The 27,169-nt window shown below is 48.8% G+C and overlaps 1 protein-coding gene across 9 annotated transcripts in view; it reads left to right on the top strand.

Moving 5' to 3' along the window:
• The window catches only part of ZMIZ1 (zinc finger MIZ-type containing 1), a 485,263-nt gene extending 458,323 nt beyond the window's left edge, over positions 1–26,940 (top strand). For 8 of the 9 annotated variants that reach the window (XM_029061647.2, XM_029061650.2, XM_029061646.2 and 5 more), the window contains 10 exons: positions 569–710; positions 6,011–6,221; positions 7,267–7,372; positions 9,351–9,511; positions 10,557–10,624; positions 12,995–13,063; positions 14,670–14,914; positions 16,313–16,479; positions 20,630–20,890; positions 24,751–26,940. In XM_029061647.2, the coding sequence (XP_028917480.1) occupies positions 569–710; positions 6,011–6,221; positions 7,267–7,372; positions 9,351–9,511; positions 10,557–10,624; positions 12,995–13,063; positions 14,670–14,914; positions 16,313–16,479; positions 20,630–20,890; positions 24,751–24,858 (1,538 nt within the window). In that variant the 3' untranslated portion in view covers positions 24,859–26,940. The remainder of the gene's footprint in view (positions 1–568; positions 711–6,010; positions 6,222–7,266; positions 7,373–9,350; positions 9,512–10,556; positions 10,625–12,994; positions 13,064–14,669; positions 14,915–16,312; positions 16,480–20,629; positions 20,891–24,750) is intronic. The other variant, XM_029061652.2, reaches the window with a different exon arrangement.
• The last annotated feature ends 229 nt before the right edge of the window (positions 26,941–27,169 follow it).

Raw genomic sequence — 27,169 nt, 5'->3', positions numbered from 1 at the left:
GCCACATCTACCAGTGATCTCAGTGGGTCACCCAGTCTCATGTTCCTCCAGGGGTCCACAGGCCTCATCATTGCCACCCTTGGAGGGGACACAGCTGAGAGACTTTCCCCTCCCTCCCTGACCTCTGTCGTTTTTTTTTCCTAGTCCCTTAGAGTTGCTAAAGGCCACATTGGCCTCAGTCCTTTCCAGCTCTACTTTGGTCTCAGTGACTTCAACACTCCCTTTGGGCAAAGAAGGCCCTGTTGGCCCCATATTCTAGTGAGGAAACTGAGGTCAGACCAAGGAGAAGCCAGTTCCCCATATTCCCAGGAGCCGCTCATCGCGGAGCCAGGAATTGATCTCCGTTGGGTGCCGATCAGCAGAACGCCCCCCAACCTCCCGTAGAAGTGGACTCAATCAAGGCCAGAGAGTCCTGTCCAAGAACGATGGAATCTTGCTTTTTGTTTCGTGGGTTTGGCCCTGTCAGCCCCTGTCCTTGGCTGCTACTATTTTGTAGAACTATCCGTGTTGCTAGTGCACCGCATATGCTAAAGCGAAAGTTCACGCTTTCTCTCCCTCTCCGATCCAGCCAACCACAATGACGAGCTGAGGTTGACGTTCCCGGTGAGGGATGGCGTGGTGTTGGAGCCCTTCAGGCTGGAGCACAACCTGGCGGTCAGCAACCACGTCTTTCACCTGAGGCCCACCGTCCACCAGACGCTGATGTGGAGGTGAGTGCTGGAGACCAAGAGCGGGCCGACCCGTGTGGCCTTTGGCCGGTACCCACCCCGGGAGAAATCTATTCCTCTTGGAAGGAGCATTCCCCGAATGGAAATATGCTTGAATTTCCCCTCTGCCGGAGTGACCATCCCCACAGTTCAGAATGTCCCCTGAGTCGGGTCCGGTGCTCTGCTGACCATGAGCTAGTGTTTAGACTCGTGGCCACTAAAAGTCAGAGTGTAGACACATAGCCAGGATGGACAAGTCCCCTGACCTAGGAAGCCACAAACCATAGCTGGGATGTGGCCAAGGCTTGCCAGCCAAAAGACACTGCACACCCTAAAGAGCGGGTGGGGTGATGGTAAGTTAGGGGGACCGGCGAGAGAAAGCAGAGTGGAAAAAATACTAGGAGTCAGAGGACCTGAGTTCTAATATTAATAATAATAATGTTGGTATTTGTTAAGCACTTACTATGTGCAGAGCACTGTTCTAAGCGCTGGGGTAGATTCATGGTAATTAGGTTGTCCCACATGAGGCTCACAGTCTTCATCCCCATTTTACAGATGAGGGAATTGAGGCACAGATAAGTGAAGTGACTTGCCCACGGTCACACAGCTGACAAGTGGCGAGGGAGGCGTCAGGGGCTGCACCCGCGGCCCCAGCGCCCCCTTACTCGAGGGCAGTGGAACACTTCAGTCCACTGCCTACACCACGGCAGTGAGAACCAATGGAGACATACTTGGTCTCATCATCTCCAACCTCACTAACTCTGAAATTCCACTCTGAAAACAACCTTCCCTTGCTTTCTCTCCATACACCCCCTCTCCACATAACTATCCTGTTCCCCCTCAGTGACCTCCGATATTTTGACCCGTCCAATTTACAAAGCCATCTGGTGCCCATGCCCAGACTACTTTTTCTTGACGCACAAGTTGACCCTCTCAACGATGCTTTCTCCACTCTCACCTGATTAACTTGTATCTTCCGCGTTCCACTGAACTCCAACTCAGTCCCTCCTCCGATCTCTTACCACTAACTCTCAGTCTTAGATCACCTCCACAGTTTGCTTCCTCACTCTTGTGCATAAGCTGCAGAGCACTGCTCGTGGATATCCAGACACCAGGTCACTCTCGCCCGTCTCACATTCACCCTCAAATGATTTAATTCTGCCCTCTCATCCACCCAGCAAAAATCTTCTCCATCCAAATAGATTTCCAAGCCCATTGTGTGCGTCGGCTCTTTCAGACCTTTAATTCCCTCCTCAAACTCCCCTGTTCCACAGCACCTCCCATCTCTTACCCCTAATGACCTGGCCATGTACTTTATTGATAAAATTGAAACTATTAGGCATGGTCTCCCTAAAATCTCCCTGCTCCTTATCATGATTATTATAATCATCATCATTATTATTATTATTATTGTTATTATCATGCTTAAGAGCTTACTACGAGCCAAGCACTGTTCTAAGCACTGAGGTAGATGCAAGTCAATCAGGTTGGACCCAGTCCTTGTCCCACATAGGGCTCACAGTCGTAATCCCCATTTTACCGATGAGGTAACTGAGTCCCAGAGAAGTTAAGTGACTTGCCCAAGGTCACACAGCAGACAGAAGGTGGAGGCAGGACTAGAACCCAGGTCCTTCTGACTCTCAGCCCCTTGCTTTGTCCATTAAGCCAGTCTGCTTTTTTTCTTCTCTCCAGTTCCTTCCTCCTTCTCCCCACTTTCTGACTTTCTCATCCTTCCCAGGAGTATGTAAAGAGAAAATATCCTGCCTCCTCTCAAATTCAACCCTTTCCACCTATGCCTCTTCTCGGGTTATGAAAACAATTGCTCCCTCCCTTCTCCCCTCCCTGACTGTTATCTTCAACTGCTTATTTTCCAATGGCTCTCTGCTTGACTGTGTCTCTCACTCAACCCACACGTTCAATCTGTCATGAAATATGGTCAGATCTACCTCCACATCATCTCTAGAATATACCCTTTCCTCTCCATCCAAACTGCTACTGAACTGATCCAAGCACTAAATCATATTCATTCAATAGTATTTATTGAGTGTTTACTATGTGCAGAGCACTGTACTAAGCGCTTGGAATGTACAATTTGGCAACAGATAGAGACAATCCCTGCCCATTGACGGGTTTACAGTCTAATCGGGGGAGACAGGCGGACAAATTCCACCTTAACTACTGCATCAGCCTCTTCTCTGACCTCCCTGCCTGCAGTCTCTTCCCTCTCCAATCCATACCTCTCTCTGCTGCCCGGATCATTTTTCTACAAAGCTGTTCGGTCCCCATCTCCCCACTCCTCAAAAAGCTCCAGCGGTTTCCCATCCACCTCCACATCAAATAGAAACACCTCACCATTGACTTTAAGGCATTCAATCAGCTCACTTCCTTCTGCCTATCATCACTGATCTCCTAATACAACTCAGTCTTTACACTCCCACTCCACTCTTCTAATGCCAACCTACTCTCCGTACCTTGATCTCATCTGTTGCACCTTTGACCCCTTGTCCACATCCTCCTTTGGACCTAGAACTCTGTTTCCTTCATATACGAGAGCCCACCACTCTTCCCTCATTCAAAATCCTCCTAAAAATCATACCTCCTCTGAGAGGCCTTCCTTAACTAAGCCATTTCCCCATCCGTCCTCCCCTCTACATTGACCTATGCACTTACCTGTGTATCCTTTAATCACTCTGATACTAACCCCAGCCCCACAGAATTTATGCACCTATCCACGTCCTTTACTCTTTCCCTTTTCTCTAATTTATTCTGTCTCTCTCCCCCTACACACTAGGAACTTTTTGAGGGCAGGATCTCATCTGCCAACTCTATTACACTGTACTTTTCTCAGTGCTTAGTACAGTACGCAGCACACAGAAAGCACTCAGTATATACTATCACTGATACTTCTTGATCGATGGATCAGTCACCACAAGCTGCCCAGAAGCTATGCTTGGGAGAGCATAATGCAACAACAAACAGACACATTCCCTGCCTACAGCAAGCTTACCCAACTGGTTGATTGCCTACCCTTGCAACTCAGTATCCTATAATCATGTCAGTACCAAATCTGTGCCTTCTAGACTGTGAGCCCATTGTTGGGTAGAGATTGTCCCTATTTGTTGCAGCAGCGTGGCTCAGTGGCAAGAGCCCGGGCTTGGGAGTCAGAGGTCATGGTTTCGAATCCCGCCTCTGCTACTTGTCGGCTGTGTGACTGTGGGCAAGTCACTTCACTTCTCTGGGCCTCAGTTACCTCATCTGTCAAATGGGGATTAACATTGTTTTTACGAGATGTTCTTCCCCTTGACTCTATTTATTGCCATCGTTCTTGTCTGTCTGTCTCCCCCGATTAGACCGTAAGCCCGTCAGACGGCAGGGACTGTCTCTATCTGTTGCTGACTTGTTCATTCCAAGCGCTTAGTACAGTGCTCTGCACATAGTAAGCGCTCAATAAATACTATTGAATGAATGAATGAATGAACTGTGAGCCTCACGTGGGGCGACCTGATTACCCTGTATCTACCCCAGCCCTTAGAACAGTGCTCTGCACATAGTAAGCGCTTAACGAATACCAACATTATTAACTGTACTTTTCAAGCACTTAGTACAGTGTTCTGCACACAGTAAGCGCTCAATAAATATGATTGAATGAACGAATGAAATCTGTGACCTTTATTTTATTTTTACAGAACCCTTGCTGGATGCAAAAGGACAGAGACTATCCTCCCCGTTTTGCATAAGAGGAAATTGAGGCCCAAAGAAATTCTGACTTACCTAGCCATAATATTAGTGACAGAGTTGGGAGTAGACCTCAGTCTTCTGAATCCTGACCCTGTGCTTCTCTTTCTGTTGATTTCAATATACTTTGGCTTGCTCCAGAGACCTTCTTCGTCATGCTGAAGGCCCCCCCAGGGTTGAAATCACTCTCCCATGTTGGAGAGGGCAATGGGAGACAGGGCCTACGGCTCCCTTTCCTAAATGGGCCATAATCAATTCCCCTTTCCTCTTGGGCTTCCCTGCCCTAGTCAACTCCCGGCATGGTTAAGGCTCTCTACCTGTTTATCAACGTGGATGAAGAGGAAATATTTTCCATTCCCATTTGCCTTTGATCCTGCCACCTGAACCGGGCACTTGGAATGCCAGTCAGACTAGAATTAAAATGGATAAGTTTCACCGTAGAACTAAGCAGAGGCCCCCATGACGGGGGTGAAAAGAAAACGAGGCAGCAAGCTGTTGGAAAGAAGGCAGTGGTTCTAAGGGGACTCTAATATGAGAAGCAGCGTGGCTCAGTGGAAAGAGCACGGGCTTTGGAGTCAGAGGTGGATGGGTTCGAATCCCGGCTCCGCCACTTGGCAGCTGTGTGACTGTGGACAAGTCACTTAACTTCTCGGTGCCTCAGTTACCTCATCTGTAAAATGGGGATTAAGACTGTGAGCCCCACATCTCCCCAATCCCAGCTCTGCCACTTGTCAGCTGTGTGACTGTGGGCAAGTCACTTAAGTTCTCTGTGCCTCAGTTCCCTCATCTGTAAAATGGGGATTAAGACTGTGAGCCCCACGTGGGACAACCTGATTCCCCTGTGTTTACCCCAGCGCTTAGAACAGTGCTCTGCACATAGTAAGCGCTTAACAAATACCAACATTATTATTACGTGGGACAACCTGATTCCCTTGTGTCTACCCCAGCGCTTAGAACAGTGCTCTGCACATAGTAAGCGCTTAACAAATACCAACGTTATTTTAGTGTGCCTCATCTTTCTCTTTACCCGTTGAGCCATCCAGGAGATCTGACTGGACATGGGGTGAAGATGTGCTAAATGAGTCTGTTAGGGCAGGCGAGGTGGTTTCTTAGCCTGGAGTCATGGCAAGTGGGAGGTGAGAAGCAGTGTGGTCTAGTGGATAGAGCACAGGCCTAGAGTCAGAAGAACCAGAGTTCTAATCCTGGCTCTGGCACATGTCTGCTTTGTGACCTTGAGCAAGTCACTTCATGTCTCTGGGCCTCAGTTACCTCATCTGCAGAATGGGGATTAAGAGTGAGAGCCCCATGTGGGACAGGGACCGTGTCCAACCTGATACTCTTGTATTTACTTCAGTGCTTAAAACAGTGCTTGGCACATAAGAAGCACTTAGCAAATACTATTATTATTATTATGAATGGGGAAGAGGGGACCGGATGTTGCTGTGTCCTGAATGGCATTTTTCAGCACGATGGTTTTTGACAGTAATTTGCCCCTCTGGTGTCTTGGTTGGCGCCATGATTTGCTCCCCTTCCCGTGCCGAGCAAACGCTGTGGTCTGTGTGCTGCAGGTCTGACTTGGAGCTGCAGTTCAAGTGTTACCACCATGAAGACCGCCAGATGAACACCAATTGGCCGGCCTCGGTGCAGGTCAGCGTGAACGCCACGCCTCTCACCATCGAGCGGGGCGACAACAAGACTTCTCACAAACCTCTGCACCTAAAGCACGTCTGCCAGCCAGGAAGAAATACAATTCAGATCACCGTCACAGCATGTTGTTGCGTAAGTGCATCGCCGTGGTGGTTGCTGCCGCCACGCCGGTCCCCACCGCATCCTGGGAGATTCTGAAAGAGAACAGTGAGAAGCAGCGTGGCCTAGTGGATAGAGCACAGGCCTGGGAGTCAGAATGATCTGGTCCTGCCACTTATCTGCTGTGTGACCTTGGACAAGTCACTTCACTTCTCTGTGCCTCAGTTTCCTCATCTTTAAAATGGAGATTAAGACTGGGAGCCCCACATGGGACAGGGACTGTGTCCAACCTGATTAACTTGTATCTACTCCAGTGTTTAATTCAGTGCCTGGCACATAGTAAGCGCTAAACAGATAATATTAAAAAAATAGATTATTATTGTTTTGATCAGGCCATCAAGATTGGACCATTTCCTCTTGGATGAGTGTTCCAGGGAGGGGAATCAAATGCATTTTGATTCTTGTAATGCTGGACCGGCCTCTGAGGAACAGTGGCACAAGGACACAGTCCCAGTTCTCCAAAGTCTGCGTGCGTCATTTAAAATAATGACTGCATTGCATCGTTAAGTACTACTGTTTAATTATTTCAAGGAGGCCTGTAAACCGAGGCTCTTTGAGGTGGCCTTCCCTCCCTCATTAGCACCTGTACCATCAGAACCATTTTCTGTGCCAATTTCACCAGTTCTCAAGTGGCGCCAGGCACACGAGGAAATTTGGGAATGTTGGTGTGGCAACTCTGTAACCGGTCTGGTTAATGGGTAAAGTCAGGATGGTGATGAGTGTTTGGTGCACCTGCAATTAAGCCATATCTCAAGGTTAGAAAGGATACAAGCAAGCCCAACTTCTACCTTTGGGAAGCCCATCTGTCCCCAGGGTGCCGTTGCCCGGGGTAGATGGGAAATTCCTCCTCCTGTCACCTTCCACCTCTCAAGGTTTGGGTACGTGGGGGCAGAGGCTGACTGACTCTGAATTCCCAAAGGCCCGTGCCAGGATGGAGCCTTGGAGTTCGGAGCGTGAAAGGGCGCAGTAAAGGACCTATGTGCTTGGGATAAATATTAACGATTGCCTTTGCTTGCAGTCCCATTTGTTCGTGTTGCAACTAGTCCACCGGCCCTCCGTCCGCTCTGTCCTTCAAGGCTTGCTCAAGAAACGTCTCCTGCCTGCAGAGCATTGCATCACAAAGAGTGAGTTGCAGTTCGTGGGGCTTTGTTTTTCCATTGTATTTTGTTTTCTGTCTGGAACCAGTAAACGGCTGACGTTATGGGCGGGGAATCTGTCTGTTTATTGTTGTATTGTACTCTCCCAAGTGCTCAGTATAGTGCTCTGCACACAGTAAGTACTCAATAAATACGATCGAATGGATGTGCTGAATGAATGATCCAGGGCATTCCCGTCGGCTACTGTTGCTGGGGAACCTCTGGCCGAATGCTGCCGTCTCATTTTCACTCTTTCCACAAAGACCTCAGGGTTTGAAATTTCTCCTCAGGAAAGTCCCGCATATATGAATCTTCACATGGGCCAGAAAAGAGCTCTGTGGAACTGAAAAATGAAAATTTCTGAGTATCGGCTAAGGGGATTTTCTCAGAAGAGAAAGCTAAAGGCAATTTTAATTGGGGTATTCAAGGTCAAATAAAGGTTCTCCCAGCTGTCCTCCATCTTTGGGGAGTTGGGCTGTAACATGAGGGATTTAGCATAGTTATAATCCATCAATTAATAACATTGATTGAGGGCTTCCTGCTTGCAGAGCACCGTACTAAGCACTTGGGAAAGCAGAGTGTAATAGAATTGGTAGACGTGATCCCTGTCTACAAGGAGTTTAGTCAACAGGGGGACTCAGCCATTAAAATAAATGGCAGAGAGGGGAAATAGTTGAGCATAAGGATTTGTACCTACGTGCTGTTAGGCCGGGGTGAATATCCAAGTGCTTAAGCTGTACACTTAAGTGCATAGTGGATGAGGACGGGAGGGTGGATAGGGGCAATAAAGGGCTCTAGTCAGGGAAGAGCTCTTAGAGGAGATGTGTTTTAGGAGGGTTTTGAAGGTATGACGAGTGGTGGACGGTCAGATGTGACAAGGAAGGGAGTTCCAGGCACAAGGGAGGACATGGGCAAGGGGTCGGTGGTGGGATCAGCGAGATTGAGGTTCAGAGAGAAGGCTGGCTTTAGAGTGGATTGAGAAAAATTTTCTCCAGATTGTTAAAGCAGGGTTTGATACCTAAGAGTGGTCAGGGACTCTCCTGTAACATGAGAAAGTTTGAACTGTCTGAGGTGGATAAGTGCTATCTTTGCCCAGAGAGGAGTCAGAATGCTTCCATGCTTTCCGAAGAATTCTGTATGTGGGGTATGGATGAATCTGTTACACGGGTCATCTCGGTCCATGCAGGTGATTCTGTGCAGCCTCTGGAAGGCATGGTGCCTTTACTTTTATCTGGAAAGGAACAAAAAGAGGATTTATGCTTGTGCAACACCTGTTTCAGAGTAGCTGTTCAAAAGGACCAGTTATTTTTTCTGCTTCCCAAGGAAATTGACTGATTTGAAAGTTTTCGCAGGCAGTGTTAAGGTTGCTGTCAAATTTCGTGCTTAAAATTCACCTTCTCCACTCATCTCTTCGGATCTTGTTGTTTCCAATACTTGCTCAATAAATTGGGCCATTTGCAGAAATGCCAGAGAATGTGGCATTTTCTTTATTGGTCTGGGGTGTAACTGGCCCCCAGATTGTACTTTTTGCAATCCCCCAGGCCAGTGAAGGAAGCACCCCATTTTCATGATACTTCACCCTGTCAAGTGGCTTCCAGCTCCCCAAGGCTGGAGTCCCCCCCCTTATCTGAGGGTGCAGAGTTTGTCTGCACTCCACATTTGAGGAAGACTTGTTATATTTCTGCACATGTATGCAGGTCTTCATCTGGCCACCCAGACACCTAAATACCAGAGAGTCTGTGACATCTCCTGAAAGCAGTGTATCTGTGCGCGGACATGTTTCAAATATTAATGAAAATACACTAGGGAAGCTTCTGCTGCTGATGAGTTCCCGTAGTCATTAAGTCTGGAGGCGAGATAGATGGTATTTCCGTGGACCTTTTCTGCCGACAGATTTATTATAACCCAGCAAGAAACTGCCGGATGCATGTTTTCTAATTCCTAAATCCATAACCTTTTGCAACAGTCAAGCGGAATTTCAGCAGCGTGGCGGCCTCCTCGGGCAACGCAACATTAAATGGAGAAGACGGAGTGGAGCAGACGGCAATTAAAGTGTCTCTGAAATGTCCAATCACATTCCGGCGGATTCAGCTGCCAGCCAGAGGCCATGATTGCAAACATGTGCAGGTGAGAGTCGCCGGTACCCTGATCGCGGCTCCAGGGAGAGGAGAAGTTGGAGAGAGGGGGACCTGAAAGGAGAGCTGTGAAATTGCTCTCTCCCAAGAAACTCGATTGTTGCTAGAGCCGGCAGGGGAACGCATCGCCTATTAATGCTGCTCTGCCCCATCAGACTTTGAGACGGAAGTTGTCCTGAATATTCTTGGCATGGTTTCAGTCCACCCAGGTCCCTCTGTGTGGCTTTGATTCATTGCCTACTGAAGGCACGAGCCCACTGTGGTTGGCTTGATGCCCATTGGCCCAAGAGCACAAGGTGGGGCTGCCATCTAAGAAATCCCATATTCCCTTCTCTTGCCGCCGAGAGAGCTCTGGTTGACACCCACTAGGAGATTTCCAGCCTAGAAGGGGTGTTCTAGTCATGTGATCCAAAATTATCCAGCCATTATTATTATAATTGGGCCCCAGGACCTGAGAGGGTTATCTGCGATGCTCTGTGGGGACTCACTTCCCTAAAGAATGTCTTAGGGTCTGATGGACCCTGAGTGTTTGCAGTTCCAGGACGCCCGTACCAAAATTGGCCTCCTCCTCATTTCCCCACTGAACATGCTGCCCTTCACTCTGTGATGCTTGCAGGGGTAGTTTTTCTGCCACAGGCCAGACTACAGAATAAGAGCAGGGGGAGGAAGGAGCTGTTGGTGTGGCCATATGGACCGCCTCCTTCTTAAACCATGGGCTTCAGATCCCGGAGGGCGGGAGGCGTGTTACTCCCTGCTGATCATCTATGAGCAAAGCGAGGACATTTGTCTCCTATACGGAGCCTTGGCTTATCCCTGAGGAGCTTTGTTCAAGGTTGCCAGAGGGAAAAATATATTTTCCTTACCGGAAAGCAGACTAGACAGTGATTGTGCCAAGCCAGTTTGATAGCCTGTGGTACTGAGTTTTAGTTTCAGTGTAGCATTATCCCACCATTTGCATACCATTGTGTCAACTGGATTTACCTCACAGGATTTCTCTCTCTCTCTCTCTTCCCTCCTTCCCTGTCTCCCCCCTTTAGTGCTTTGATCTGGAATCATATTTGCAGTTGAACTGTGAGCGAGGAACCTGGAGGTGTCCTGTATGCAAGTGAGTGTACCACCCTTCCCTCAGAAGGTGGGGATGTGCCCCCAAATCGGTGGTGGTTTGCAGCTTTCGGAGTCGACGAGCCCCAAGCGATGGGGCGTGAGACCCTCTGGGACGAAGTGGTAAAGAACAAATGTGGTAGTGAAGGCCAGCCAGAACCATATGACCCTCCGGGACGTTTGGAAAGAACATGGCTACCAGGCAGAAACCGATTCCATTCGGTGCCATGTTCAGTGTTAGTTGTGCGGAGCCTTGCTGTGAAGCTCTCCGTGACGGGAGACCTGTGTCATCGTTGCGGTTCTATCTGTAGCTGGCTCTTGTAAGGAAAGATCACACATGCATTCACAATGTACTGCCTCCCTGCCTGCCTGCCTGCCTGCCTGCTAACTGTTGGCCTAGTAGATAAAGCACGGGCCTGGAAGTCAGAAGCTCATGGATTCTAATCCCAGCTCTGCCCCTTGCCTGCTGTGTGGCCTTAGGCAAGTCACTTCTCTTCTCTGTGCCGCAGTTACCTTCTCTATAAAATGAGGATTGAGACCGTGAGTCCCATGTGGAACAGGGACTATGTCCAACCTGATTGCCTTGTATCTACCCCAGTGCTTAGAACAGTGCTTGGCACATAGTAATTACTTAACAAATACCATAATTACATTGTGTGCACTAGTGTTGGTATTTGTTTGTTAAGCACTTACTATGTGCAGAGCACTGTTCTAAGCGCTGGGGTAAACACAGGGGAATCAGGTTGTCCCACGTGGGGCTCACAGTCTTAATCCCCATTTTACAGATGAGGTAACTGGGGCACAGAGAAGTTAAGTGACTTGCCCACAGTCACACAGCTGACAAGTGGCAGAGCCGGGATTCGAACTCATGAGCCCTGACTCCAAAGCCCGTGCTCTTTCCACTGCGCCATGCTGCTTCTCTAGTGGGTGAAGCAGCATGGCCTCATGGAAAGAGCATGGGCCTAGGAGTCAAAGGCCCTGAGTTCTAATCCCAGCTCTACCACCTGTCCACCGTGTGACCTTGGGCAGGTCATTTAACTTCTCTGTCCCCCAGTTAGCTCAGCTGTAAAATAGGGATTAAGACTGTGAGTCCCATGTGGGACAGGGGTTTTGTCCAACCTGATTACCATGTATGTACCCCAGTACATGGAACAGTGCCTGCCACCTAATAGACACTAAACAAATACCGTCATAATAGTAATAATAGTTGGGAGGCTCAGTTGAATGGTGCAACTTAACCACTAGCACTACAGTCAGATACCCTGAGTAGGTTCTGAAGTCACGGGACTTATTCCCCAGCCGGGCCTTCATCATCAGACATTAGGAAAATAAACAGCCTCCGTGACTCAAACTAAACTAAATCACCTGAAACCTCTGGCCTCATTTGTGGGTATTAGCTAATGGAAAAGCATCTTGCAAATAAAATAACTATTATTATTATTGTTATATTAAGCATTTACGGTGTGCCAAGCAATTTACTAAGTGTTGGGGTGGATAAAAGATAAGCAGGTTAGTCACAGTCCCTGACTCACATGGGGCTTACAGTCTAAGTAGGAGGGACAGTGGATATTTAATCCCCAGTTGACAGATGAGAAAACTGAGGCCCAGAAATGTTCAGTGACTTGCCCAAGGTTAAACAGCAGGCAAGTGGAGGAGCTGAGATTAGAACCAAAGTCCTCTGACACCCAAGCCCGTGCTCTTTCCGCTAGGCCACGGTGCTGCCTTCAACTGGTCTCTCAATCCCCACACGTAATCTCAAAACACCAAGTAAGAATGTGGGGTGAAGGAATGAGAATAAGAGGGGCTGATGGTGAACCTAAAGAAGTCCCTAATGGTAAGGATTGTGAACCCCAGGATAGATTATAACAATAATAAGAATAAGAATAATGGTATTTGCTAAGTGCTTACTATGTGCCAAGCACTGTTCTAAACACCGGGGTAGATGCAAGTTAATGAGATTGTCCCACATGCGGCTCACAGTCTTAATTCCCATTTTACAGATGAGATAACTGAGGCACAGAGGAGTGAAGTGACTTGCCCAAAGTCTCACAGCTGATAAGTGGCGGAGCCAGGATTAGAACCCGCGATCTCTGATTCCCAAGCCCATGCTCTTTCCACTAAGCCACGCTGCTTCTCAGATTATATGAAGGATGGGTTATGGACAGAGACCAAACACCTTTAAGAATAAGATGAACAAACTTCTTCCCCTTCTGTCCCCCAGTCTCGTCTGTTCAGATTGAATCTGGAGGCCGGGGGATGGACCAGATGACCTCCGGAGGGGTAGCCTAACGGGTTCGGTGAGGGTGAGACAGTGTCGTGCAATCCTTTAGCTCCGGGCAGAATGTGGTGTAACTTGGTCTTTCTCCTTTTGCAGTAAAACTGCTCTGTTGGAGGGTCTGGAGGTGGACCAGTACATGTGGGGGATCCTGAATGCCATACAGAAGTAAGTGCTGCTGGTCATCCAGGCTGGCTGGGTGTTTGGACACCCCTGTTCCCACTGGGAGGGCATGGACTGTCTCTATCTGTTGCCGACTTGTTCATTCCAAACGCTTAGTACAGTGCTCTGCACATAGTAAGCGCTCAATAAATACTAGTGAATGAATGAATGAATCCAGACTGGAAGGGAGAGCTGGGGAAGGTGCCTTGGGTTTTAAACATGTGAATCCCAAGGAAACAGCTTGCCTCAGAACAGGCTCTCTTCTGAGTGAAGGTGTTTGTCCATGAGTCCAGAATTGTGCTATCAATCAGTCAGTCAATGGGATTTATTGAACGCTCACTTTGTGCAGAGCACTGTACTAAGAACACAATACAGTAGAGTTGGTAGACTCAATCCCTGCCCACAAGGTACTTCCAGTCCACAGGGGGAGACGAGCAATAATGTAAATTACAGATAGGAGAAATGGAGTCTAAGGATATGGACATAAGTGCTATTGAGCTGGAGTGATTATCAAAGGGCTTACGGAGGTAACGACCAAATGCAGAGTTGACACAGAAGGAAAGGCCGATGGGGAAATGAGGGCTTAGTCAGGGAAGGACTCTTGGAGGAGGTGGGGTTTTGAGGATGGAGAGGCTCCTCGGCTGTTGCCACAGCCACTGTCATCCACAGTTCCCCCTGGAGGAATTGTGCTTTTGACTTTTAAGATAAAAGAGTAGCTAGATGTGATGCCCCTAAGAGTGTAGCTCTGAGGAAAACAGGAACTACCCGGGAACGGGTAGCCAGCCTGACCAGGCACTTTGGTATCAATTGATCGATTAATGGTATTTACCGAGTGCTTACTGTGTGCCGAGCACACAGAGTTAGTGGCTTCAGGGAGCTTACAGTCTAGCCAGGGAAGCAGATACTAAGATAAATTCCAGGGAGGGAAGCAATCACTATGAGGGTCTGTATGTAAGTGCTGTGGGTCTTGGGGTAAGATGAGTCCCTAAGTGCTTAGGGAATATGGACTCAAGCTCATGGGTCACACAGTTGGAAAATAGATGAGAGGCTAATCATGAAAGGCTTTCATTTCAGTAGGGCTTTGAAGATAGGGAGAGCAGTGGTCTGACATGTAAAGAGGGAGGGAGTTCCAGGCAGGAGGGAGAGCGGGATGTGTGAGCTGGATTGTCAAGGGAGAGGAGCAAGGATAGGTATGGGGAGATAGTTGAGTGCCTTGATACCAACAGGGAAGAGTTCCTGTGTGATGGGGAGTTGGATGGGCAGCCATTGGAGGTGGCTCAGGATTTGGGAAGGGATGAGAAATCATTTCCAACTGGTGAGCTCTGCTCACTGAGGGCTCCGTCAACACGAACAGATCCCAGGTCACCATTTTGAAGAAAGAATGAGGTTCTCCCCTCTCCTTCCATTCCAGTCCACCTCCCCTCACCCCCTCTTTGCATCAAAGAGTCAAAAACTGGTTGCCTGGCTTGGGTTGGGGAAGCAGAAAAGTGTGGAGTTTACACGACCTTTAGTTCCTGGAGGCCTCCAGCTTCTCTGACAGGAGTTGTGGAGCCCCCAGTACTGGGGAGCAGGGAGCGCCAGTCAGATACTAATACTTCCTTTTGTGTTGCAGCTCTGAGTTTGAAGAAGTCACCATTGACCCCACGTGCAGCTGGAGGCCAGTGCCCATCAAGTCCGACATCCACATCAAGGATGACCCGGATGGCATCCCCTCCAAGAGGTTCAAGACCATGAGCCCCAGCCAGATGATCATGCCGAATGTGATGGAGATGATTGCAGCCTTGGGCCCCGGCCCGTCCCCCTACCCTCTTCCCCCTCCCCCCGGGGGCGCTAGTTCCAATGAGTACAGCAGTCAAGGTGGGTCTTCCTAGGGTCTCCCCGGGGCCTGAGACTCAACCAACCCGGAATTAACTTAGAGTCGGGATGGGGATTTGGGGGGGCTTCTCTGTCGCTTCGTCGCGAGAATACAGAAAGGGGGGAATGGGAGCCCAGAGAAATTAGACATAAGGAAGAATTTTTGATGTTCTGGCTTAAAATGAGACATGAAAAGAGACCACTGGGGAATGAGTAATAATAACGGGGGTATTTGCTTAACATTTCCTGGGAGCCAAGGACTGTCTTTGGAAAGATGCAAGATAATTTCTCCCTCACCCAATCTTTTGGGATTGTGATACGGAGGCAGGAGGATGGACAAGAGACCCGCTGGAGGACCCTGGAAGCCTGGCGAGGGGAGAGAGTTGGTCTCTGGACATCTCCAGAAGTACCCCCTGTTTTCCATGAGCTATAAGGAAGAAGAGCCATGAATCAGTTACCGCTCAGCTCAGAGTAATACAGAAAAGGAGGGTTTGGGTGGGATGGAACCTCAGTCCCCAATCCTTGTGACCAGAGAGAGCTTCCCTTGATGCTTCTCTCCCCTTTGGTGGACTGTACTGATACCACCACATATTTACAAGCCCCCTTTCTCTCAAAACACCAAAGGACCTCACATGTATCCCTGGATTATCGACCTCACTGTACCTGGGAAAAACCGAGCAAGAGGCGGGAGGAACAGAGAAGCAGTGTGGCCTAGAGAGCATGAGCCTGGGAGTCAGAAGGACCTGGGTTCTAATCTCGTCTCCTCCACTTGTCTGCTGTGTGATTTGGGACAAGTCGATTAACTTCTCTGTGCCTCAGTTACCTCCTCTGTAAAATGGGGATTAAGAATCTGAGCCCCACATGAGACATAGACTATGTCCAACCTGAATAGCTTATATCTATGTCAGTGCTTAGTACAGTGCCTGGCATGTAGTAATCACTTAATAAGTACCATAAAAACAAAAACAGCAACAACAAAAAAAATCCTGATTAGTTTATATCTACTCCAGTGCTTAGTAGGGTGCCTGACACAGTAAGTGTTCAACAAATACCATTAAAAAAAATAAAATGAAGTAAAAAACTCAGAGCAACTGAGGTTCAGTGAAATGATGTGATTTGCCCCAGTTCACACCATACGCTGAAAGGGTCACAGCCAAGGTCTAAAACCCAAACCCTCCTGGCCCCTGGTTCCATCCCGCAGCCTGTAGATTATGCTGCTTCCTCGTTCAGCACATTGGGAGCCTTGGGCCAAAAGAAGGTGAGCGACCATCGTCAGTCAAACCTCAACCGAGCCTGGAGAGGGACTTCCATCACCTTAATCCTTTCCACTTTTGCCTGCCCCTCCCCCTGCTCCTCAGTGCGACCCCTCCCGTGGGTGACCCCAGCTTTCCTCCACCACAGGCAACAACTACCAAGGCCACGGGAACTTTGATTTCCCCCACGGGAACCCTGGCGGGTCCACCATGAACGACTTCATGCATGGTCCCCCTCAGCTGTCCCACCCCCCAGATATGCCCGGCAACATGGCTGCCCTCGAGAAGCCCCTCAGCCACCCCATGCAGGAAACTGTAAGTACCCTCACCGCCCACACCCCTCTCTCTCCCTCTCTCTCTTTCTTTCTCTCTTTACCTCTCCCTCTCTCTCCCTCTCTCTCCCTTTCTCCCTCTCTCTCTTCTTCTCTCTCTCGCTCCTTCCTCTACCTCTCTCTCTCTCTCTCTCTCGCCTTCCCCACCCCCTCCTCACTCTCTGGTCTGCTCAGGGAGATTTTGTGTCCGGAACCTCTTTCCCTCTGAGCACTTCAGACCTGACCCAGAAGAGAGGTGGGGAGAGGACATGACAGAGGGCTCTTAGGAAAGAAGAGTTCAGACCTCATGGACACAATGTTTGTAGGGGCCTGGGACCCGAGAGACTGAGTAGGATGGTTGTTGAATGGCAATGGAAGCGTCTGAGATCCAGGGACTGAGGATCTTGAGGGTCAAGTTGCCTTTGGCAGGGTTATTGTGGGAGTGGCAAAGACTATTTAGGCCTTCAGAGCCTTCCCTTCCTCCCACCTCCCCCACCCTGGGACAGAACCTTGTGGACACTTTCCCATACAAGGCCAGGGGCCTTCTCAGGCTCCCACCACACCCTCCTTTGGAATCGTGAAGAGGAAGGCTAGGGACTCCAGGAGAAGCGATTCAGAGTAGAGGGGTTCAGTCCACTGCCTTGGGAGGAGAACCCAGGCCTAGCGTCTGGATTTGTGGGCCCCAAAGAGCCTCTCCCTAGAGTGGAGCAGGGGGAAGTGGCACAGGGAAAGAGAACGAGGAAATGAGGGGTCTACATAAAGTGGAACACTGTGTCAAGAGAGGAGAGAGGAAGAAACAGATTCATTTCAGAAGCTGTGCCATGTGACTGGAAATTTCACATGCCCCGAACTGGATTGGTTTTGAAATTAATTTGGTGGGTAAAATTCAAAGATTCAAAAATACCATTCTCCAACAACCCACAGGGCAGGGGCTAGTGTCTCCCATATGAGCTGGATTCTCTACAAAGGAAGGACGCAGAGAGTCAATTCCTGTAGAACACCTTCCTTAGGAGAGAGGTGATGCCGTTTTGATTGTGGAAAGTTCAGTAGGGGATTGGTTTAAGCCCCTGAACCAGCCCCTGTTCACCCGAATGGGATCGAGGATTCATTTTTCCTGCAGGAAAGAGGGAGGGAAAGATCAAAGAAGCCTCTGGGAGCAGAGCGGAAGGTTGGAATCAAAGAGGCAGCGGGCTTGTCCACTCTGCAGGGGTGGAGGGCTTTCTAGAAAGTGCTGGAAAGGACAAACCAGATTCCCAGATTTGGGACTACAGCAACTTGGAAAATGGTTTTCAAAGTTGTTTAACTATGGACAGGTTGTCTTGGGATACAATTTGCATTGGCTTTTCCACATCTCCTGTGGTTGCCGCCTCCTCCTGCCTGACAACACCACCTCTTAAGGGAACACCAGCTTTCCTGACACAAACATATTAAGTCCCCACTCCCTAGCTCAAATTCAGGTTCTCATGAAAATCAAATCCAATCGGAATAGAAGGAAAAGGCAGAGAGTATTGAGTTGCTTATCGGGCTCTCTGCCTGATTTTTCAGCACCCGTTAATGACTACTTTTCGGGCAAAAAGATATGGACCAGTGGTTATTTTCATGGCTGTTAGATAGGCTTGGAAAGGGCAGAGGGCAGAGTTGGAGCTGCAGCAGGGTTCTCAGGTGTCCTCCAACATAGTCTGTCCGTTTTTGAGCCGTGAAAGAAAGTGGACAGGAAGTGCGTGCCTTGGCTTCTCGAAATGAACTATGTCATGGCCAGGTTCTACAGAGATATTTACCTGCCTCTTCCACATCCTGCTCTCCCCTGCCATGAGGCTGACACCATGTTTTTAGATCAGGCTCAGAGTGGCCAATCCCAGACTCATTCTGGGTTTAAAACACAACACATGCCAACAACCCATCGGAGAGAAAAATAACTGGCTATTTGCACAAGCCCCAGGCCTATCAACCTTCTCCAACCCCATGGAAATTAAAATCCCTAATGCCATTAAGTTCACAGGATCCAAAGTCTTGGCCTGGAGAACTTCAGGGAGGTGAATGAAACTCGGGGGAAGGAAGGTGGAAGGTGGGAGGGGAGAATGGAGGGGAGATTTGTGCTGCTGCTGCTCAGAGCCCTCACCTATATGGATTTGGCCCAAAATGGGTGTTGAAAGCAGAATTTGATTTGGATCATCATGGGTGGGACTCTCCTGAAAGTCCAACCCCACTAACCTTTCAACTGAAGTCTTGCTGACTGCCTCACTGGAGTTGTTGAAAAGCCAGTTGTGACACTAAATCAGCTGGGGTATGGGTATGCCTATTTCCTGACAATTAGCATTTTCATAATGGGGAGATGGTAAGGTAAATAATCATAATAATATTTGTTATGCTCTTACTCTGTGCCAAGCACTTCTGTAAGCACTGGAGCAGATAGAAGGTAATCAGGTTGGACACAGTCTCTGTCCCACAAGGGACTCAGTCTTAATCCCCATGTTACAGATGAAGTAAATGAGGCACAGAAAAGTGAAGTGACTTGCCCAAGCCCATACAGCAGATAAGTGGCGGAGTCAGGGTTAGAACCCGTGACCATCTGACTCCTAGGCCCATGCTCTATCCACTAAACCTACTGGCTGGTATACACAAAGCTACTGGTTAAAATAGCAGTAGTCTTTCCGATCTCCCTTCAGGTCCCCTGGGGAGAATCACTTGTAAATCTGAGGTTGAAGAACAAGAAAAAACCTATTTGACCCAGTCGTCCACAGTATCTCAAAGTGTACTCCCAGATCTACCCGTCATGCAACTCTGCCTTCCTTCGGGTACTTAGTTGGCCAGCTGAAGCAGCTTACGCAGGCCTAAAATATACATTGGTCTTGAACCTGTTGACAAGATAGAAAAGAATCCAATTTCCCAGTCGCCAGGGCTAAATTGCCATCCCTGCCTTGACGTGAACTCTTGACCTCATCGGGAGTCCATTTCTTTCTCAGCGACTGAGGCCAAGAGGCCATCCTTCCACCAGGTCATTTATCGCCTATCTCCACCACCTCCAATTTGGGAATAATCATCCCGAGTCGGGTTTGCTTTCTGCCACCAAGGCTGGTTTGTTTTGTTCACATTTTGTGCTTGTCTCGGAAGGCGAGATCGGGCTAATGGGGGAATGAGTGACAGTCCTTTGGTTTCTAGCCTATTCCACTTGCTAGTTCCCCTGCATTTAATAGCTGATGTTTGTAATCCCATGTGGGAGATCCTCAAAATTGCCTGAAAAACACCAGATGCCAAATGAATAAGCCCCCTCGTTTTATCGATCAATCAGTCGTATTATTGAGTGCTTACTGTGTGCAGGGCACTGAACTCAGGGTTTGGGGGAGTAGAATATAACAGAGTTGGAAGACATGTTCCCTGCCCAGAAGGAACTTACCGTCTAGAGGAGCTTATGGTCTAGATATGATTAAAAAACAAACTTGTCGTAGTCCCTGTTGATTCAAAGTTAGGAGACTCCTTCCATTTTCTCCATAGGGAAAGCCCTATTTGAGTAGGGTGCTTTCACCCCCTCCCCCCATCCTCTGCACCCCGCTCAGCTTCAGGAATCTAAGGTCACTTTGAGCTGCCCCGGCTTCTGTCGGTGTGTTGGATAAATCCCACGCTGTTTTTCTTTTTTTTTTTTTGGTTTGTTTTTGGTTTTTTTGGTTTTTTTTGTACTTGTCCGCTCTCTTCTGTCCCAGCTCTGCTCTGTGGCAATATGTAGTGTTTACCCTGCACCTCCTCCCCAAAACATTAACATTTTGCTTCTCCATTTCTGACCACGTCGTTGTTGTCGTAGCCGTGTCGGGGTGCGGGGGGAGAGAGGAGAAGGGGGTGGAGAACCCCAGGTTCGGGATGTCTGTTCTTGTCTCTCGGAGCCCCTCCCCATGCCCTCCCCCCAAACCAGGATGGCTCCGGGTGTGGAGAGAGCTCTGTGTCCCGCTTCCTTGTGGGCCGGACCAATCTCCTCCCTTCCTGAATATGCCCCTTGCTCCTGGCTAGTGGGTTTTTGTTCTGGTTTTTTTTGTTGTTGGTTTTTTTTTTTTTTGGTGGAAAACATTTAGTGTCTGGGGATTTTTCATTTTCTTCAGGCATCTCGAGCACTGTACCTTGTCACCTCACTTTTCTTTTTTTCCTGCTTCTTTCCTCCTCCGCAGATCCCACATCCTGGCAGTTCTGATCAATCCCATAGTTCCATGCAACAAGGTTTGCACGTACCTCACCCAAGCAACCAGTCAGGGCCGCCATTACATCACAGTGGTGCTCCTCCTCCTCCTCCTTCCCAGCCGCCCCGGCAGCCGCCACAGGCCGCTCCTAGCAACCATCCACACAGTGACCTGACCTTTAACCCCTCCTCAGCCTTAGAGGGTCAGGCCGGCGCACAGGGAGCTTCTGACATGCCGGAGCCTTCGCTGGATGTAAGTTTGTGTCCTGACTCATCTGCCTGCATTTAGGTTTGGCGCTTCGACACATCTGAGAGGCGGGGAGCGGGTCGGGGAGGTGGCGGGGGGCGGGGGGAGTGGGGGGGCCTGGCGGGAGCTGGGTGAGTGGGCGGGAAGTTCCATGGGGAGATGCCGCAGGCAGCTTTTCCACAACACACGTCATCAAGGCTCCATATGGCAGGACAGACACATAGAGGTGGGCTGGTGTGGGGACAGGGTGGTGTAGAGATGGTCCTCAGCAAGGGGTGAATGTCTCAGATTTGGGTTTTTCCTCTCTCTTCCTCCCTACTCACCCGCCTGTTGACTACCGGTTCAGTTACTCCCATCCAAAGGCAAAGGAAAAGGAGGCTGTCTCAGGAATGTGTCCCTCTTCTTCCCAAACACTTCCTTAATGAACCTTTTTTTAATGCGGCCAGTGATTTTTTTCTTCCCTTCTCCCTCTGCCTTCTACCCCCCAGCCCCTTTGGCCACACCCCTCTAATTCATGTCTGGGGCTTTGCCGCCTCTGCTGTCGCTTAGTTGTCATCTATGTAATTCTGTCTCTCTTGCGATCGCCAGGCCCGGTGAGAATGGCGCTTTGTGTTTCTTGGTCTGTCTGTGCATTTCCAATTTGCTGGTCCATGTGTCATCCATGCTCCCGTTTCAGCCTCCTCTGATGCCGAACCTCGGTAGCGTTGTAGGAGATCTGGAGGAAAGAGAGGGGTACAGGGGGTCAGAAGAGTTCACTGGGGTGACCTAAGTCTTCTTCCAGTCCACAGTCCTGTGCTACTGTGTGGGGGCACTGATGTTCCACTGCCCTCTTCCCCGCCACACACACACAGACACTCAAACTCCCAAGGTGACCTTCTCCCTGAGGATCACAGATGAATCTCTCCTTGCTGATTTTTGAGACCTGGTAGACCAGTGACCCACATCTGTCTTAACAATCATTCAATCAGGTATTTACTGGCTTGCCATGATAATGGTTCTTTTTCAGGCTGGAATCCACCTCTCCTTTAGAAGGAGGGGGAGAGTATCCGCTCTAAACGACTGAGAAGAGTTAGGCCGACTAGCGCTAGTGTCAGTGTTCCGGGGGTGTCGGCGGGTAGCTCGGAAGCTGTGGCGAACAGTGAAACCCGTAAGGCAAGAGGATGTCCCCTGCCACCAAAGGTCCCGGAATCGGGGGAAGTGGCTGATAGAACAGGACCGGACAAGGGCGTGGACCCTTGTACTCTGATCAAGTCTACCAGCAGCACTGAGTCTGGAAGGGCAGAGCAACCGCTCAGATGTGACTTTCTCAGGAGTGGGGAGGGACTGAAAGTTGATCGATCCCTTCAGACTTTCCCAGGGACCGCAATTTTGCAGAGAGAACACTCAAGAGAGCTTTTTTTTTAAAAAAAAAAAATCATTGAATTCCCCATTATGTCCTGTCCCTCCTCCTCCTCCCCCAAAGTTCGTCTTCCAAGTAATATATTTGTCCAGCTCCCTAAAACAGCAATGCTCTCACAACAAACTTGAATAATGAGAGCAGTTAAAAAACAGCGATTACCAGAGCAAGCAAGTACGGGCACTCATGCCTTCGTGCTACCTCAGTGTAAAGCAAGCATTGCAGGGGTTTTACCTGAGAGACTTGGGCCGGGTGTTGCTTGTCGTTCTTTGAAGTACCAGTACTGCCGGTTCTTCTAGTAGTCCTTGAATGCTGCCGTGCCTCCATGGGAGGGACTTGATTTAAACCACAGCTGGTCTCCACCGGGGTGACATTTCCCCTCTTGCAGATGTTTTGGGTTTGGGGCAGTTTGCTTATTTGAATATCATTGGTCAGCTCCTTGCCAAGGAGATCTAAAGGATAATAGGAGTAGAAATGGTCTTACTCGCTGAGGGCAGAACGTTGTGTAAAGCACTTGGTTGAGGCAACAGAAGCACGAGCCGCTTTACCAGCCCTCCAACTTATACTATAAGTGGGGAGGCAGAAATAGAAATATCAAGGAAGATGGACTTCAATAAATTCATGCATACATGAGTACAAGAGGGGACTGAAATGTTGATAAGAATCAGGGCACTTTTCAGGATACCATTAAAAAATAATATAGGAAGGGATTGTTGGAGGAGGTGGGAGTTTGGGAAAACTTAAGATGGGGAGGACTAAGGGCTGGCAGATACGGGGAAGATGAGAGAATTTCCAGGCCTTGGGAAACACTTGAGCATGGAGTCAGATGTGGGAGTCAGAGCAGGGTAGAGCCATAAAGTGGGCTTGAGAGGAGGAACAAGGTGGGTAAGCAGGAGAATAGGTGGTGGAGGAAATCCGATAAGTAAAGTGGAGGGAAAGCAGAGTAATGAGACATTAAGTCCACGAAGGTATGAAGTAGGATTGTAAGTTGGCCATCTTGGTGAAATCCCAGCTCCCTCTTTCACCCTCCGACCCCCAACAGCAATCAATCCATTAATTTTATTTCTGTAATATAATCTTCAGGCCTCCAGGCCAGTTCAACCAAGAGATGCTAGATTTGTTTGAAAATCCTTGTGTGTGACATGCCCTCTTCCTTCCCCCTCACTGCCTAGGGCAGAGGATGTCATGGGGCTTTGCTCCCATATTGATGTTTTCTCTCTCTCTTTGGTGTGGCTCTTTCCGCTAACCCAGCCCAGAATGCTTTAAAATAAGAGAAACCGCAGGACTTGGACCAACTGAAGTCTTCCTCACAGTTGTGATGTTGCCGTCTTTAGCAAAGAAGTAGGAGAAATCAGAGGACATCTTTCATGCCTTTTAGGGAAAATGGTGACAGCCAGAGCCTGAAGTAAAGAGTGTGCCATAAGTTTCAACCCAAATAGACTGCAGAAGAGGGAGTAGAAATTGAGAGGAATTGGGTGGGGAGAGGGAAGTGAAGACCCAGTGGCTGTCTTTCAGTGTCAGCGCTGAATTTTCCTGGTTTCGGGGTTACAAGTTGACATTCTCTTTGGGTGGGGGAGAACATGAAAGCTCCCTGATAAGTGAAAGTTTGGGAATTTTGAAGAGGACCAGTAGATGAACTGAAATTTGCAGGGTTATTGGGACTGTTACCTCAGATTCAGGGACACCGTATTGGAGGCCTGAATACTTTAGATGTAAAAAGTATGTATTAGTAAACCCTTTCCCTGGCCTCATTAAACCTGATATTTGTGCCTTCAGCAGCTACTTGATTGTCATGAAAGGATTGTAGAATAATCTGAGAATAGTCCCTCACCTTTGACTAAAACTCAGCGCCCTCAGCTCTTAGCAAACTCAGCTCGCCTGCTGAGATGCTGGGAGTCCAGCAGTTGAGACTTGGAAGCCCAGTGTGTTAGACTGCAAAGTGTTAGGAGGGGACTTGAAAAATGTCTCTGCGATGGTCCCGGTGGTATGAAGTCTCTTTCTGAGCTTCAAGACAGACTTTTTTTCCTTCCTGAGCCTACCCGCACCCCACAGATCGTTAACTGCAGTTTTACAGATTGAGGTGGATGAGGATATTCACCCTCAGGCAGATTTTTTTCCCCAGACTCAGAGCCTGTTCCAGCCTTAAGCTGAGCGAGGACCTTGGAATAAATAGGGACATAAGCCCCCTGGAGGGAGACACGTTACAGCAGAGGGGCTGATGATTGTGAGCTTTGGGTGGCAGCAAATGGTGTGATGAACAGGGTCCTTTCTGGCCTTCCGTCTTAGAATGTCACTAAAAACACTAGGCTACCTCGTACAGTCCCTACCACACATAGGTCTTGTTATGAGAGCCAGGACTTCTTTGAGAGAGACTTCCCTAGCTAGTGGATGATACAGTTTTCCTCCCTCGAGGTTCCAGGAGGTGGCCAATTAGTATCTCTTCACTTTGCTTCTTCCCTTTGTTTTCCAGCTGCTTCCAGAACTCACGAATCCAGATGAGCTGCTCTCATATCTGGACCCTCCTGACCTGCCCAGCAATAGCAACGATGATCTTCTTTCTCTCTTCGAGAACAACTGAAGTTCTGCTTTTTTTGTTTGGGTTCCCTCTTCTTCCCTCCCCACCATACACCCCTCCCCCACCACACCTACACACACACACACACACACACACACACTCTCACACAATTTGTCCACTCTGGGGTGCATCTCACCTGAATGAGCTGCTCCCAGCTAACTCCTTCTCAGAACTGCTGTGTGAAAGACACGGGAGAGAAAATAACACACAGAACCACCACCAATGCCTGAAGGGGCCAGGTCCCTCAATGGCTGTACCCTCTCTTCCACTCTCCCCTCCCAGTTCAAAGCCTAAACTATCGTGCAGCTATTTTCTGACCACACTCATTACAGTCCCATAGAGAGAGCTCCGAGATCCCCACCGAGGAGGAATCCTGGCCTACCAGCAAGCGAAGAAAGATGGATCCTCGTCTCAGAATCACCTTCCAACCCAGTGTTCTTCCATTTCTGAAACTGGAACTCCCCACTCGATCCCAAAAAATCTCTTTGGAGTGACTGTGGAGCCAGGTGGAGGAGGACAAAGATTTTTGGTCACAAATTAGAGAGAGAGAGAGAGAGAGAGAGCGCATAGCACCTTGTGCAGGAAGTCAAGAGTTTTAGTGATTGCTGTTGATGAAGATGATGATGGTAATGATGAGGAAGAAAGAAGCCTGAAACCACCATCACCCACAATGAAAAAAAGCACAAATCATTTGCTAAAGAAAAAAGGAAGGGGTTGGTTATCTTCTCTTGTGTGTCTGCCCCACCTGTAGTAAAGGGGGGATCCTCAGTTTCTCTAAGCTACTGCCAGCTTGAATGTCTCCTCCAGGCAGCAGATATATATCTAGATATAGCTCTGCTTACAAGTCCACTGCACAAACACAAGACTCCGAAACCCCAGAGAATGGGTGCAAACCATCAGCCCAACTCCGGAAGTAGAGTTTTGGTTTCTACTTTCGGTTCTGAGGGATTTTCTGTATTCCATACTACCAAGTGCCCTGAGGACTGGAGGGAGAATGCCCAGAGGCCAACGGGTACTGCCGAGACCCTTCGGTCTCCACGGCCAGCAGAAGGAGAGCGACAGCCATATCGTCCTGCACAACATGGGGAGGGGGAGAGACAAGCTGGTGAGAGCGAGGCAGGCCCCCAGAAGCGGAGGGGACGGTGACTCTTAACTTCACTCCCACTTCTTTTATAAAGTTTGGGGGAAAAAAAAGCATCATTGAGAGAAAGGGGCGTTGGAATTGAGCAACAAATCGCTTCTCTTTCATTCTGTTTCCTTTGGTTGTTTTCGTCTCCAAGACTGTTACGTGTAGAGTCCAGCTCCCTTCTCTCCCCCTTCCCTCCCCACCCCCTCCCCTTTGCTTTGTGTTGTATTCTAGCCGTCAGGATGGTGGGTTGCGTTTTGTTCAATGAGGAAGGGGGTGGGTCCGAGGTGAGCGGGGATTAGCCATCGCTCTGTTATTGCAGTGGCCCGTGATGGAACCCCATGTCACCCTGGCTCTTGTCCCACCGCCCTCCGTCTGTCCGTGCCGCTTGTGGGGCTACCTCTCCTGCATGAGCTCCCTGTTGCTTTTCTGCCCATTGGCGTGTGCTGTGTGTGGGTGTGTGTGTGTCTCTCCCGCGCTCCCTTTGATAAACCGTGTACAGTAGCTGTGTAAGACGTGCATGCGTGCCAACTTCACCTGCGTGGAGCTACATTTCAGCTTTGCCCCATGTACAGTTCTTCCTTCTTGGTTACTCCAATCGATTTGACACTTCCCACTCAGATGAAAAATGAAGTCCCTTTTTTTTTTCCACCTCTCTTTTGGTAGGATCCCAGCTGTAACACCTCTTTTTTTTTTTCCTGATGTGCCAGCTGGATTTTTAAAATGGTGTTTCTGTCCATTTTAATAAGTGATTTTATTTTGAATTACTTTGTGATGCTGTAAATGGGCATGACATGGGCTTCAGGTTCAGAATTGGCTTGGGTCACTTGAGTTTGTAAATGCTTTGCTTTCTCTTTTTGTTTTTTGGTTTGTTTTTTTAAATAAAATTTCCCTCTTCCGCTTTACTCATGACTTAGATATGCTAGTCCACAGCTCCCCGCTGTAGAAATTACGGGAAACAGTGGTTTGGCTCCTTTATTTCCAGTTCTATCCAGACGGTCAAAGGTTTGATCTAGAGAAGCCGCCATCAGTTTTACTTTTTCAAGATTTTCTAAGAAATGCTGTTCAGTATGCAAAATCAATTATTTTAAGCATCGCTATTGTAAATATCTTTGTGAATATTTTAGTATTGTCTGTGATCATTTTCATGACCTGGTTATCCTTTGCTGGTGTTTTTCAATTACCTTG

This window comes from Ornithorhynchus anatinus, chromosome 3 (assembly GCF_004115215.2).
Source record: "Ornithorhynchus anatinus isolate Pmale09 chromosome 3, mOrnAna1.pri.v4, whole genome shotgun sequence".
In the NCBI taxonomy this organism is placed as follows: Eukaryota; Metazoa; Chordata; class Mammalia; order Monotremata; family Ornithorhynchidae; genus Ornithorhynchus; species Ornithorhynchus anatinus.
This window is presented reverse-complemented; position numbering and strand designations above follow the sequence as displayed.